The sequence below is a fragment of the Engystomops pustulosus genome, chromosome 7, assembly GCF_040894005.1.
Source record: "Engystomops pustulosus chromosome 7, aEngPut4.maternal, whole genome shotgun sequence".
NCBI lineage: Eukaryota > Metazoa > Chordata > Amphibia > Anura > Leptodactylidae > Engystomops > Engystomops pustulosus.
This window is the reverse complement of record NC_092417.1, coordinates 169,219,389-169,235,749: the sequence shown is the minus strand read 5'-3', so window position 1 is coordinate 169,235,749 and position 16,361 is coordinate 169,219,389. Positions and strand designations below refer to the sequence as shown.

At 44.6% G+C, this 16,361-nt stretch overlaps 1 protein-coding gene across 2 annotated transcripts; it reads left to right on the top strand.

Moving 5' to 3' along the window:
• Window positions 1-1,765: 1,765 nt before the first annotated feature.
• E2F8 (E2F transcription factor 8) lies at window positions 1,766-16,019 on the top strand. Of its 2 annotated transcripts, none has more exons than XM_072118912.1 (13): window positions 1,766-1,942; window positions 5,354-5,419; window positions 5,503-5,718; window positions 6,690-6,846; window positions 7,982-8,272; window positions 8,920-9,081; window positions 10,350-10,487; window positions 10,735-10,926; window positions 11,110-11,194; window positions 12,199-12,592; window positions 13,068-13,185; window positions 13,304-13,584; window positions 14,519-16,019. In XM_072118912.1, exons 2-13 carry the CDS (start codon window positions 5,402-5,404, stop codon window positions 14,687-14,689), a joined length of 2,223 nt encoding a protein of 740 aa, XP_071975013.1. In that variant the 5' UTR covers window positions 1,766-1,942; window positions 5,354-5,401; the 3' UTR covers window positions 14,690-16,019. The 2 variants fall into 2 exon arrangements, with proteins under 2 accessions (XP_071975013.1, XP_071975014.1); XM_072118913.1 differs by lacking the exon at window positions 1,766-1,942 and adding an exon at window positions 3,175-3,232.
• Window positions 16,020-16,361: the final 342 nt, after the last annotated feature.

Here is a 16,361-nt window from a genome sequence, read left to right as displayed (position 1 = left end):
CGTCATCAGGGAGCGACAATCTCAGCCAAGATGGCGGCACCCACGTGCAACTGGCTTTAGACTGCCACCACAACTTGTAGCACCGATCACGGGTGTTACCGGTGGGTGTTTGCTGCAACATGCATAAAACACCCTCCTTGTATGGAGCAGGCTCAGCCCATGAACCCTCTCCTTACACCAGCAAATACGTCACACATCAGTAAGGGGTTAAATCATAATGACAACCAAAAAACATCCAAATGACCTTGATTGCGCCATGTTTGAACGAACCACCAGCAGCCATTCAAACCCATTTGTGTCAACTTCAGGGCACGTTGTCAGGCCCAAATCCCCAGGGTATGGTATGTAAACTCTTTTCCTGGACGCTCTGGCAGTTCTATGAGTGCAGGCTTTCTCCTCATCTGTAGCAGCGGAGCTTTACTGCTGAGCATGTACAGAAAGTGCACATTATTATTATTTCCCCTGTGCAAGTTCTTAAGACACATCCCCCAAATCAAATGGGTGACCACAAGACTCCCCTCATTTACTGTCAAGTAATGGTTGAGACAATCTGCACGCGTAGTTGATCAGAAACAAAACCAAGTTCGGTAGCAGATAAAACGCATATTGCACATCATAAATCTGCAGGTGAAAGGGTGATGCCACACGTCAAAGCAAACGTTTTTTGCTCTTTACCATGCGTTTGGCCATTTTGAACCCGTTTATCTTAATAAAGCAGGAAACACTAGTGCGTTCGGGCCGAGGACCGCCCCCTGTGCGCTAGGGTTGCGTTATGAACGGACGCTGAGCGGTACGTGTGACCGCGGCCTAAAAAACGCATGCTTAAAAACGGTCCAAAAACATGACGTGTGGCATCACCCAAAGGCGTTACCACTGCTGGTTGTAGCCACAGCGGGGGACGTTTGTCACGACTTGTACGCCAGTTTTCTGAGGTGCTACCCCTGAACTAATTGCAACTACTGGCGCACGGGTAGTAATCAGGAATTATTTTCCCCCTTTACGCCGCTTCTACTCCAAGTGAACGTGAAGGAGGGCACCACCAGGGGCTATGGGGCACGTTTGACTACACACTAATGGGGCAGGGGATAACTTGGTGATAAGTGAGGCGACGCTAGCGCACAGTGGGCGGGGCTCGGGCCGATCGAATATGCGTTTCCCTGGAAGCGCATGCGATTAATAACCCGATAGCATGCGATCGCCCCAAACTCCGCCCCCTGTGCGCTACCGTCGCGTTATGAACGCGGCACTAGCGGAACGTGTGAACGCGCCCTGAGGGTCCCAGTTAAAGGACCCACATGAATCTGGAATGTGGGGTCCATTGCACCCCAACTGACTTGAGGGGCAGGTCACATATGCGCCCAGCTGCTCTATTCATTGGGGGGACATTTATCATATGCCATCCCCTCTCAATACATCAGGAGGCTGCCATATTAGCGGCTGTTCAGGCTCACCCCCTCATTAATGGACTATAATACCCCTTTAATTCAATTATGACTTTCAAAATCCAACGAAAACGCCACCTTTTGGTAATAAAACCGCATGTTGGTGCCATTTTCTACAGCTGCCACATGTGAGCTGGCTCCTAGGTGCCCCCGCATCTGCTCACACACACATCACGAGCTGCTGGGACTTGTAGTCCTCCCCGCAGGCGCCAGAGCAAAGTCCACACAGGTCACACATTCCCGCGCCCCGCCCCTCCGGCCTGGCCGCCAGCTCATTGGTCGGCTTGGATGAGTCGCCGCTCTGTGATTGGCTCTCTGCCCTTTACGTTGATTAGGTGGCAAATTGAAACAAAGTATCTGCTGTTTGGCGCCCGAAACCGCGAATCTAATCCTGACACCCGACATTACCGGGTAACCCCCATACACCCGACACCGGGAGACCCCCGACCCATGTCCCCGGAGCGCGGCATGCCGAGAATAAGCTGAGATCTGCGGGAGAGGTGAGTGCAGGGAAGCGGCTACCCGCCATCACACAGCTGCACTGGGTATACCATATACTGACCCAGTGTATATAGTATATACCCGATGTCACATCGCTGTAAATACACTATATACCGAACCCAAGAATCTCTATATGTGAGATCATGTGTATATAGTGTATAAACTATATACCGACAACCCAAACATCTATATATGTGAGACCACTGTATATACTGACCTCCCCCCCCCCCAAGAATCTATATGTGAGATCAGAGAGGAAATACTATATACTGACCCCCAATAATCTGCATATGTGAGATCAAAACGTGCATACTGACCCCCAATAATCTGTGTGGATTCAGCTTGTATATACTATACATTGACCCCCAATAATCTGTATATTTGAGATTACTGTGTATCCACTACATACTAACACAACCTCCCCCCTAGAATCTGTACATATGAGTTCAGAGTATATATACTGAACCCCTACAATTTGTATATGTGAGATGACTGTGTATATACTGACCTCGCTCAGGGACTGTATAGATAGCTGAGCCTGCTATGGGTGAGGTCAATGTGTAAATACTGACCTCTCCTAGGGGACGCTGGAGGCATGTATACTACACACAATGTGTTCCTATAAGGGTTACCCCTTAAAATACATTCCATGGATAAAATTGGGTGTATAGAAGTTACCATTACAGACATTACATATAGGTATATAAACCTAGACATTGCTTCCTCAATATGTCTATAGGTTAGGTCAGTGTATTGACCTCTCCCAGAGGACACCTGAGCCAGGTATATACTGTATATAGTGTGTACATTGTACCGTAGGGCTATGAGCTATACAATGTGTGCACTGATTATCTATATATTATACTGTATACAGTGTATATGCACGTAGATATGTGTATAGGCGAAGTCGAGATGTTCACATTATCTATAACTTCCCCGTACTTGTGTAGCAATTAGCTGTTGTAAAAACTACATGTCCCGGCATGCCTAGCGGGCCCCTGCCGCCTCGTCCTATGTGTGTAATATTCTCTCTGGCAGCTCCCTCCGCGCCCCGGTCCCGGTTCCCGCTCTATTTCCGGCGCCAAATTTTTAAAGTTGTGAAATCTTGAGACGGTGTAACGTCCCTTCCGGTTTGTATGCCCGCCCCTTTTACCTCGGGGCGGCCCATTGATTTGACCAGAAGTTTGGAGTGGGCGGGGCGCCGAGGCTGCAGGGTTTGAATGTGGGCGAGGTGTAATCATGCTTGGTTGGCGCTGAGGCGCCAGCTGCTGGGAGTGTATTACAGAGAGGTCACTCATTATCAGCTTATAATAGATGGGGGTCATTATGATCTGTGTAATCAGCAATTACTGCTGGAAAGGGAGATTTAGCTTCTAAACTAAAAGTTGTATCTTCTTATATGAAGCAGTCAGATGGGATGACTAGTAATAAAGGATTAACTTACTATGATAAGGCAGCGTTCACACTTCAAAGTTTCTTTCTATATTGTTTCTATTAAGGAAGGGATTGGATGAGAAAGGGATTTGGGGGAAACCATTCTATGGGTGATGGCAGACCTGCCGGGTGCAAAGCTGCACCCATCGGGGCGGCTTGCGGCCCGATCACATCGGCGTATCTATGGAAACGCCTGTGATTGGGAACGAGCCGCCGGTGTTTTGCATTAAATTAACGCAAACCACCGGCGACTCGTTCCCGATCGCACGTTTGCCATCACCCTTAATCGCATAACCGTCAATGTTAGGCTGTGTTCACTTGTTTCCCCTGAATTGCGTTTTGAAACATAATTCAAGCGTAGCGTTCTCCGGACTGCAGATGTGATTAGAAGCCCTGAACAATGCAAAACGCGTGTTGCTAGTTCCCCACATTGAGGCCGGCGGCACATGTGGCGTTTTGAACCCGTTTTTGGGCCAAAATGCCACGTGTGCTGCCAGCCTGAGGGTGATGTCACACGTATGCGTTTTCAATCCGTTTTTGGCCCGTTTTGCTTAAAAACGCATACGTGTGCCATCACCCTTAGGGTGATGCCACACATGGCGTTTTGAAACAGTTTTTGGTCAGTTTTTAAGCAATCCATTAAAAATGCATCCGTTTTTTTAAAAACGCATTCTGTTTTGACAGGTTTTCCAAATTTGCGCAATTAAAATCGACAAAACAGCATGTACACATAGCCTTATGGTTTCCTTCCATTGCATAGTTAGAGGGAACACGTCCTGATTTGGGACACTAGACCACCCGTAGGTTAAGGCCGGCGCCACACAGGGCGCTTTGTCTGCGCTTCCGGTGGGCGCGACTTTGTTTGCGTTTGCAAGCGCAGACAAAGCGCCCTGCTTGGCGCCGGCCTCAGGGTGAAGACACACATGGCGTTTTTAGGCCGTTTTTAGTTAGTGCGTTTTCACATCGTTAAAAACGCATGCGTTTTTGACCAGTTTGAATTAAGATAATTGGTCAAACTTGTCAAAAACGCATGCGTTTTCCAAAAACGCATGCATTTTTAACGATGTGAAAACGCACTAACTAAAAACGGCCTAAAAACGCCATGTGTGTCTTCACCCTAAGAGTCCAATGTTTTTTTAAGCCGACGTATAATAAAAATTATTAAGTTCCTTTTGTGTGTCCGCACATTGCGGCACGTGAAACAGTTAGTACACCGCGGCTTCACAGTGCTGCAGGTACGGCGCATGTGCAGGTAGCTGGGGCAGTGTTCCGGCTTTACTTGCTGCATTGTGATAGGAGGTGGTGCTGGGTGGCATTAGTGAAGTATAAAAGTGGTTTTTATTTATTTTTTTTAACCTTTTTCTCCATGCACAGCCCTCATGCAGATAGATTTAGGAGCCTAAACCACAGAACCTCAAGTTGGTCCCAAATCGACTTGACAGGTTCTCTTTAACTGGCATCTCTTGGCCCTCTATTGTTCCAGACCTAAGGTCACTATAGACCTGAGATTCACCTTGAGAACAAAAGATCGAAATCCAACACATGACCCTTTTAGTCCCTGAAAATATATCTTTTAGGGAGTCACGTCAAGGTTTGCTGATCCCGCAGAGATTATTACTACTGTTTATCAGTGTAGGGTCCTATGTTAGGTAAACTGGAGAACTAGGAAAAGTTTTTTTAGATGAATTGTTCGGAGTCACTGTGTTGCATGGATATTACAAATCCAAAAACCTTTTCAGGCTGAATACTTTCTACAGCTGAGGATTTGTTACAATTGTATTTTATCAAAACATTGAGGACTCTGGAGAGTTTACATGTCCTGATACATTGTAGCAATCTCCTAGGAGATTCAAATGTATCTACAGGATGTTAATCTCTAGATACAGTATTAACATGAATGTCGCCATTCACTGACAGCAAGTAGAGATCTGTATAAAAACTAGAAAGTTTAAACATTCCCTTTTACCTTATTGCAGGACTCGTGTGACTAACCGCCACATTTGTGTGAATTAATTCTGTTCAATATGGAGGACGATCAGAAGGTTTGTAGGAGCAAATGCTGCGCGTATTCCATGTGAGTATAATCCCGGATGACCGGTGGAATAATTATTTCTGCATATTTTAGGAGAACGTCTGTCCGGTAAATATTAGGATCCCTCGATCTCCATCCAAGCCCCCACCGTCCCTGGTATTAACGGAGCTACAATGTACTGCTGCTAATTTAAAGACCCCGACCAAACCCTGCGAAAACAGCGATCCCTGGACGCCAACCGCAAACTTGAAGATGCTGATCAGCGCGGCGAGTCCGGAGATTAGGAATCGGGAGCGGGAAATTCAGGAGGTAAGTACAGGGCTATGTTATATGTCTGCAAATTCTAGGGTGATCGGAGGTGGTGACTGCTGTGTCCACCTTGCTTTATACTACAGCTGTGATCAGTGCTTCATTCATTGCTCTCCACCATGCTGTGCACCGCATCAATGTCAGCAAATTGGATAGAGTAAAAAATTGCAGAGGATAGGGAAAAAGGATCACATCCTTGAGTGTCAAGTAGATGGGGCCTAGAGTCCTGATTAAGTGGTTGCACCAACTATTATTGTTGTTCACTGATTAGGGGGTAACAATCGGATTAGTGGGGACAACTGGGACCCCCATAGTTCTTGTGAATGGGATTACTGCTCTTGCTAATGAATGAAGCGATAGGTCGAGCAAGATCCTCTCTGCACCCATCAGCAGTAATCGTGGGGGCTGATGATGTTCACCTGAGGAGTGTGGGAGGAAACCGGAGGACCCGGAGGAAACCCATGCAAACACTGAGAGAACATACACACTCTTTGCAGATGTTGACCCTGGGACTTGAACACGGTGGTACTATATCTCCCATTATGTGGTTAAGGGGAATGTTTCTTTGATGGAACATCCCCTTTAATTAAAGAAAATTCTCACTACAGATATCAAATAACTATGAAAAAAATCCATTCTCATGTGGTCCACCTCCTGCCATGTCACGCTGCTGTGTGCAGGTTTGTGCAGCTGCTTATTTAGCTGTTCGCCCCCCATTGAGCCCATCTGTGCCCACCCATCACTCCCATCCCAGGACGTGTGACAATAGCCACCTCCGCGCTGAATGAGCCACTTGTACATCCCCCTTGTAAGCAAACGTCACAGTATTTGTGCCTGGTTCCCGGGCTCATGGGGATCACATGTCGGGGATGGTAAACAAAAAAAAAATGTGCTAAAATATTAATATTCAGTCATTTTATAGATTTATTTGACTTCAGTTTAATCTATAATTTTTATTTTTGGTGTTTCAGGAGCAGTTTTCAGGGGACGAGCTTGAGAAAACCATGCCGAGCCGCAAAGAGAAGAGTCTGGGATTGCTGTGCCACAAGTTTTTAAAGCGCTACCCCGATTACCCCAATCCTGCCCTCAACAACAGTATCTGCCTGGATGAAGTCGCGGGAGAGCTGAGTGAGTAATTAAGGGGGTTACAGTATCAGATCGGCGGCCGTCTGCCGCATGGTACCGCTCAGATGGTTTATTTGACGTGACCACTTTTTTACTGTTTGCCAAACACAGCACCAGGCATTGAAAAGTGGCTATGCTTGGTATTGCAACTCTTGATAGTCACTTGGATTGGACTGAGCTTTAACCAGATCAAGTGACTGATAACTGTGATGTCACTACTCAACCAATTCGTAGTACCAGGAGTCAGACGGATTCCCGGAATATCCCTTTTAGCCGCGTCCTATAAGTTTTTGCTGCAGGATTCCATTGCAACTTACTTTTGCAACACAAATTCTACCCCAAAATATCCTATTTTATGGAAAAATGTTCTGGTTGATTCCCACTTTGATCAGTAAGAGCTATGAAATTTGATGGTGCTACATAAATAAAGATGATTATTATCAGTGCTTTCCTTCTCTATGCAATTGCACAAGTTTTTGCTGCTTTGTATCTTATGTTATAAATTCAACATAATATGAGAATGTGGGATTTTCATATAACCTTATGGATACGTACTTTTATCGTATCCCTATATTATACATAGGATTCGTAGAAATCGAAATGAAACGTTACATTTTTAAAAGGAGTTATGTTACTTTGTATACGTTGTACATTCCCTCCTAAGTAAGCGACATCTTGTTAGCTTCCAGGGGACAGGGTGTTGTAATGTTTTAATTCTGTGAATTGTGCATACACTATGGAGAAACGTGAGCTTCACAGAGGAAGTGCTGATTCAGTGTTTGCTGAATGATCCCCCCACTGTGAGTGCGAAATTCCTCACTTTGGAAGTGATGAACAGGATGTTGTACGCACTGGGGGCAGCAGGTGGCGCTCATGCTCTGTTTAAGCCCCAAATTTCCTAAATTTAATATGTACCCATTAACTAATTCTAGAGCACTTACATTTAAAACTTTGTACCTTTCACATTTCGTAAATTTTTCATGCGTTATATTACAGATTTGGGTATGTTTGCCATCCTGCACTCTAGGGTGTTACTGTTACCAGCCCCCTGAAATTTCACCCAGCTTTCCTAGGACCGGATACTTGGTTAAAGAGAGGATTATCGTTAAAGTCGCTTATTTGTCTCTTAATTTTTCAGGCGTGGAGCGTAGACGCATCTACGACATTGTCAACGTTCTAGAGAGCTTGCATATGGTCAGCCGCCTCGCCAAGAACAAATACATCTGGCACGGCCGCAAGAACCTCCCGCAGACCTTTGAAGTGTTGAGACGGGTCGGAGAAGAGAACAAATATTCGGAACAGATCCAACACCTGAAAAAACGAGAGCAGGAGGAGACGGAGATGGCAGAAGATGCGGCGATCCCCAAGTCGCTGGTGAAGCAGGCCGAGGTCAGTTTCGTGGAACTGCCGGGGCTGGAGTTTAGAGCAGGTAAGAGAAGTGTAAATCCTTTCTTTATTATAATAATTCTGCTTGCTATCAGTGAATGGGACCATTTTATTTTCAAATAGAGATCCTAGACATAGCGTAGAATTTGCTACAATTGTATCCAGTCTGGACAATTCTAAATGACTCTGGAACACAAATCCTTACACGTTGGCCATTGACATAGTATAAAGTGTGTGTAGTATAGACGGGTCTATAATATATTATAAATCTGGATGGGGGGGGTTTCTGTAGGAGAGGCAAAAAGCTATAGAAAATTTCTAGATTGAGTATCTGTGGTTGGGGATTGCACATTCATATAAATCGCATTTAGAATGTTGGTGGATTTACATCGATAGTTTCTTACATTGTATCAACTGATTTATCTAAATTGTATATAGTTAAAATAAAGTTTCATCTAACACTTTCTGGTCTGTACAAAACAGTTCCTATTCAATGAACCCAGCAGAGATCTTGATAATGATGTGGAATTACAATGCGGTTAATAAGTGTGGTAGAACATTTCCTTATACAATGTTTAAGCTTCATTTGCATAGAATTGGTGCATCCTGATGGTTAGTAGGATGTTACACATTACAGGCGCTGATGGTGACTCGGGGGAAGTAACACAATTATTTGGTTTTTTTCTGCAGCGTCTGTGAACAGCAGGAAGGAGAAGTCATTGCGAGTGATGAGCCAGAGGTTCGTCATGTTATTCCTGGTGTCCACACCGCAGATTGTGAGTCTGGACATCGCGGCTAAAATCTTAATTGGAGAAGATCAACTGGAAGATTTAGATAAAAGCAAGTTCAAGAGTAAGTGTCATTGTATCCATATACATCCCTACAGAGGATCCATCTATAGCAGTGGTGGTGAACCTGTGGCGCTCATAGCCCTCTCTGTGGGCACCCATGTTGGTGCCCCAGCACAGGGCCCCTTCTTACAGTCCCAGGCTGCTCAGGGCATACCACGTAAAATTATTTTTTTCCAGTTCGGATGACCCTGAAGGGAAAGCTGCAAAGACAAAGTGAATTTCTACTTCTTTCAACTGTATTAAGATCCTCAGGACATCAATACGATTGAAAGATGTGGCAGAGCAGTTAGCAATAAGTTACTGCTGTGTCGGCTGCTTGTGATCAATAAGTGGGTTTTGGTTGCAGTTTGGGCACTCGAACGCTGCAGGATTCACCTTCACTGCTCTAGAGTATGTGTCATTTTATCCATATGTACCTGGAGGAGATCAACTGCTGGGAGCGGAGTTGATCTTCCTGCGGTCGTTCTCTATGCTCTTCGCCAGTTTTATTAGGGACTGGTGGCGAGTGAAGCTTTGCTTGCCGCGGCTGGAGAACAGATTCTTAGCGCAATTCTCTTTGGGAGAACACAGGTCCAGAGCGATGGAGTTGTGTAACGTAGAGGTGGATTCTGCAGAATTACGGAGGAGACAAGAGACAAGTGTCATTGTATCCTTATATACATTACAAGAGAAGATCCATCTAGAGTGTCATTATTATATCCATATACACCTCCGTATACATCACAAGAGAAGATCCATCTAGAGTATGTGTTGTTATTATATCCATATACACCTCCATATACATAACTGGAGAAGATCCATCTAGAGTATGTCATTATTATATCCAGATATAGATCAGAAGAGAATATCCATCTACATTTATCATTGTATCCATATATACCTCCATCTACATCATAGGGTAGATCCATACAGCAGCAAGACATATATATACACATTACCAGAGCAGATCCACACTGCTTTCACACTACCGTATGGGGAATGTATGTATGGCCGCAAGCTTGTGGCCAAACATACGTCCCCCATAGACGGCAGTGGCTGCACGGAGTGATACGGTGCCACACAAGTGTCCATGTCCTATCTTTCCCCGTGTTACGGCCCGTATGAAGTACATTACTATGGAGAGGGGATGGGTGACCCCCTCCTCCTCCTCTCCAAGGCACCGGATGTATGTATGCCTGCCCGGCGGGCATACGTTTGTGTGCATGCAGCCTAATATCTACATAAACTACAACCAAAATTCACTCTTGTTTTCTTTTGTTTCCTCCTCAGCAAAAATAAGACGTTTATACGACATAGCAAATGTTCTGAGCAGCCTGAACCTCATAAAGAAGGTGCACGTCACCGAAGAGCGCGGCCGTAAACCAGCGTTCCAATGGATCGGGCCGGACTCCTCATCGGATCAGCAAGGTACGATGACTGTAACCTGACACAATGTATAGAAGAAATCTGCTACTGTTCATGTATCGATCTGTGGAACTCATTACAGAAGTTGTAACTGTATTCTGTAATCTTAAAGGAGTTGTACCAGGATTAGAAAATCGTGGCTTTTATTCTTGTGTTTGCACAATTTTTGGAGTCCTTTGGAGTATTTGCATCTTCATTTAGTCACCAGCAATGACCCGAAAAATCTCTTGTCTCCTCCGTAATTCTGCAGAATCCACCTCTACATTACACGACTCCATCGCTCTGGACCTGTGTTCTCCCAAAGAGAATTGCGCTAAGAATCTGTTCTCCAGCCGCGGCAAGCAAAGCTTCACCCGCCACCAGTCCCTAATAAAACTGGCGAAGAGCATAGAGAACGACCGCAGGAAGATCAACTCCGCTCCCAGCAGTCCCATAAAGAGCGGTATGTGTCCTCCATGGGGCTGACACCCATCATGTTCTCCTATCTGACGGTATAGTGAGAGTTGTATTCCCACTACCGAAGATTGTTACATTGTATCCGCATTGATTGTTCTAGTGATTCAAGTGATTAAACAGTTACTTATTGTCTGATTAAATTTAAAAATGTTTTATGTTCTATGTGCAGGCGAGTCCTGTGACGGCGCCGCGTCCTTCCCCAGTAAGATGGCGCAGCTGGCGGCAATCTGCAAAGAGCAGCTCGATCAGACCAAGTAAGTGAATCGTCGCGTCCATATATGAACTAGTATGTAACAGTTCTGCCTCCATCCACTGCATAGCTGCAGGATCAGCCCACAAGTGCTGGGTGTGCATGTGTGATCCACAATCTTTAGGGAATACCTTTTTAAGTATGCATGGCTTTTCTTAAAGGAAATCTACCATGAAAATGCTTCTTGATAAAACATGGACACTGAAAGATCCTCTTAAATTTGTTATCCATGGCCTCCTTCCTTCTAAAATCAACAGAGCCCCTCTGTGCTGTATCTTCACGGGCTGTTACACTGTCTCACCTTTAACACCTCCCCCCATCCTATATCTGATGCAATCTCATTGCACCACGCAGTGGGACGGGGAAGTGTTCCTGCACACTGTAACAGCATGTGAAGCTGCAGCACAGAGGGGCTTTGGTAAGACCCCCAGAGCTCTTGAGGCTCATAAGAATAATTTACCGTGTTGAACTTAGAAGGAAGGATAACAAATATTACCACAGCCATAGCGCCTGGATCTACGAGTAAGTGTCCCTGGTGGTTTTTTTATGATGGGAGTTTTCTTTTTAAGTGTATCGGCCTCTATAAGCAAATGCGCAAGTAGATTCATAGCTGCTTCTTCTTATCTGCGCTGATGCATTGTAGCCAATTGTAGTTTGCCTTTGAGTATCAAATTGTTTTCATTCACTAGCAGCAAGCAGGGGCTTAAAAATGGTGAACAATGGGGGGACACATACATTGTATACATCTGATCAGTGGTGTTACTTGGACCCCCACTACTGCAGCACACAGAGGACAGAGCTGTGACCAGGTACTGGTCTTTCTATTGAAGTGAGCTTGACTTCAGCTACATTCTGCGTGCCAGGATCAGCTGATAGGTCATCAAAGCTCTTATATAATTTGTAAAGGAGATGAGTCCAGATAATTTACATGGGAGAGGTACAACTTTTGCAATGACCACACTGCGCCCCTGTAAGTTATATATAATCTATTTATACTTTATCTTACAGAGACCTGAAGAAGGTGAAACTTAAAGTGCCCAGAGGGGTCCTCAGCAGTAACTCCAAGGTGGTCATAAAGCCCCAGACCCAACAATCCCAGACTTTCAGCCCTGTTCTACTCCACGCTTTACCATTTGTCCAGCCTCACCCCAATTCTCCCGGTCCGTACGCCGTGTATATGCAGTCTCCCCACGCTGGCGTCCAGGCTCATCCTGTCCTCTGTACTAGCAAGACCCTGCTGGAAGCTCCTCAAGGAGATCAGAAAGACGATGGGAAGATCTCACCAGCGGATCGACCTGCCGAGAATGAGCCCGGGCAGGAGAAATGTTCCAGGAAATCCTCGGAACATGATAACGGCAGCTCCAAGAGGCTTAAAAGTTCTCCTCCGGAGGATCTGTCTGAGGTTAGTATCTTATATATTGATGGTGCACTTAAATCTCCTATGGCCATAGAGGTAATTAACAAAGTTCTTCCTACCTGCAGCTGTCACTAGAGGGAGCTATTGAGCTATCAGAATGCTTTCTCTTGTCAATTTTCCATTAAAAAGAATTTCCTTTAGATACAATGTTACTACAAGGTTCCGCAATGTAAATACTAATCTCCTATGTCTAAATGGGGGTGTAATATCTTGTCTCCAGTGATATGTTCCATTTCCCAGACCTGTGACTGTGTCCATTGCAATACCAGACACAGCCACAATACAGTGAACGGTGCGGATACTGCAATCCCATTCAGACAGAAGATGCTGGAATGCCCCTTTAATACATTGATCTGTGCTATATTTTCTATAGGGGCAGAGTGGCATATACTATATGCTATAGGACAGCTTGTTTCTGATTTTAGAATCTGTATCCTAATATCTCTTCTGTGTCTTGCAGAGGTTGGTGCATTCTGGGTATCTAATCCCCGTACAGCTGACGCCTCTAAATAATGAACCCGGAAAAGATCAAGCAGCTTCCACCCCTGATCCTAAAATCCTCACGTCTCCTATTACAGGTGAGAAGTCCACATCCAGATATAGATCAGATTTGTGTACGTTGAGACCACTGTTCCCAGGATACATGCTGGGAGTTGTAGTTCTTTATCACTTATTTCTCCTCTTTATATTCCGCAGGGGTCTTTCCACTGAAGGTTATGTTTTCTCCATGTGTTAGTCAGCCGGCAGGACCTACCCCTGGCACGACCTGCCCCAGCCCCAGTCCTGGAATATTCAACTTTACCCTGCAGAACAAAGACCTCATATCGCCCCCTTGTGGCAGCGCACATTCTGTTACAATATCTCCTCGAAACGGGAAACCCTGTGATGATCTGCAGGCATCTAAAGTGTTAAACTTTAAACATATGTCGCCCATCCCTTATCATGGGCAGCCCTTCACGTTATACGCCTTGCAGCAGGTATGCATTTTATATAAATCTTTGTAGCAGTTTTCATAGATTATAACATTCTGACTACCTGCGGCCACCACTAGAGGGAGCTCAGGTGGTACTATTTTATGTTTTAGGGAAATATGTAGTTTTTTTGCCATGCAGAGCTGCAGGGGGTGTCTGCTAATGACCCTGGAGAGATGTGTAATCAGACCTTTGTATATGTTGTAAGTAGCAGCAGGGCTGTGATGTATTTATTCCAGGATTGCAGCTTCTCAAAGTGCACTGCAAGTATGTCCTCACACTGCTGTGTTCTGTGCTCTCTGAGTGGTGGTGTTGTATATTGTCCCTGGAGAGGTGTGTAACCATACCTTTTGTGTATGTTGGTAGCAGCAGGACTGTGTTATATAGATTTATATTCAGGGTTTGCACCAGAGGATGTGTCGCACTTCCACAGTCCTGCTCCTACGACCAACACGCATAAAAGGTAGGTTTTGTCCCTGGAGAGATGTGTAACCATACCATTGTAGCAGCAGGACTATGGAACTGTGACACCTTCTCTGGTGCAAACCCTGAATATATATCTATATTACAGTCCTGCTGCTACCAACATACACAAAGGTATGGTTACACATCTCTCCAGGGACATAACTTAAAAATAGATGTAGAGAGCTAAAAGCACAACAATGTGAACCTTTTAATACAATCCTGGAACATAACTCCATATTTCACAGTCCTGCTGCTACTAACAACATACACAAAGGTCTGATGCCACATCTCTCCAGGGACAATTTTAACATAGTGTATAGTCAGGTTCCCTATTAAGAAGAAAGTATGAGCTCCCCCTAGTGGTGGCTGGATACATCATTTAATAATTAATGTATCCGTGATAGATTTGGAGCTGTAAGTGGTACTTCTTACTGCCTTATTCTGGTTTTGACTTTGTCTTCTTCTTGTCCTGCAGCAGTCAGGTGTCCCCCTTACACCAAAAGGATCCCAACCACTGAAGGACAGCTTCTTCCGCACCCCTGGGGGTCTGACATCTTCCCCTATAGGTTCCACCACTTGTCCTTCAGCTTCTCCAGGAACGAGCCTGATATCACAGCGGAAGCTTGATGTGGGTGCAGATGAATAACCTTGGGATACCAGGTTCTGGTGTTCTCCTTGCATGGGGGGTTCCCAGTAGTATCCATAGGTTCCAGCTGAGGAGCCGCATGCTACTACTATCCCATCATCCTCGTAGGGGTTATACCTCTGCTCCATTGATTACCCATATCCATAAGAACTTGGAATATCTGCCTCTTCCCCCATAACGAGGTCTCCAGACTACAAAGCCATGGACCCTGCCATCATAGACCCTTCTAGTAAGGGTCAGGGCCTATACTATAAGGGGGCTGCAGAATCCTTCCCTAATGGTGCTAGACAATATACAGGTAGTCACTGGGCATGTGCCTCGGTTTCTCTGTTACCCCACATTTAAAGGATCACTCCACCTGGGCTGAGATTTCCATGATAATAGTTGCTCCTCAGCATCAACAAAGTATCATAAAAGTTAAGAATTTTGCTGCACAAAGAACTTTGTACAACTTTTTGATCTACTTTTGTACATTACAATTGTTCTCCACTGATCTCTGCTTGCTGTCAGTGAATAAGCACCGTCGATCCAGCTTTATCCTACGTATAACTAGCAGTAGAGCACGACTTGTTACATTGTATCAGCGCTAATTCCTTTGTACATCGTCAGGTTGGGGTCTCCAGCTGATGTTAGACAATTCAGACTGGATGCAATTGTAACAAATCAGCAGCTGTGTGAAGAAAAAGCAAGACTGGCCGCTTTTGAAGTAAACAGACAGCATGCAGAGATCTTGAAAAGTAAGAAATCGCAACATAAAACTGTATTGAAAGTTGCAGAACAGGGAATTTCTTTAAGGATCCCTTTAAGGAGGTGTCGGTGTATCTGCTGGGGAGCAACTTTGAATATTTTGGAGAATTTTCGGCAAACGTGCAGCTCCGTCTTGATGTCGGGAATAACTTTTTATACGTACTTTATATTAGAAAACTTCTATAAGCATCCAATGGTTGCGCAAGTAAGAAGACAAGAAAAAAAAAAGTAGGTTCATTTGAAAGTTTCAAAAAAAAAAAAAAAAAAAAACTTTTTAACCTATATATTTTTTAAGATTATAACCTGCACGGTCCCAGTCTGTAGAACGATGTATATCTGCTGGATAATAAGTGTTATGTGTGGCGCCCCCCAGAGAGGGGGGTGAGTATTGCACGCTAGATATACTGTGATGTACGTGACCTAAGGGGTTGTGGTCTGTGACTATTTCAGAGGATTTTGAACAAAAAGAAAGAGAAAAAAAACTATGTACAGATTTTATGTAATGAAATGATGAAAAATGAATTATTTATAAGATATTGGGAAATTAATGTCCTCTGACTTTAAAATAAATCTCTTATTTTCACTTTTGTGGAGTTTTTTTTGTTTTGTGAAATGTATTACAATTTATCACAACTGTTATTGGGGGCTTCCTGTAAAGATATCAGAATAGTGAGTGCAGCTCTGGGGTATAATACAGGATGTAACTCAGGATCAGTACAGGATAAGTAATGTCATGTATGTACACAGTGACTGCACCAGCAGCAGAATAGTGAGTGCAGCTCTGGGGTATAATACAGGATGTAACTCAGGATCAGTACAGGATAAGTAATGTCATGTATGTACACAGTGACTGCACCAGCAGCAGAATAGTGAGTGCAGCTCTGGAGTATAATACAGGATGTAACTCAGGGTCAGTACAGGATAA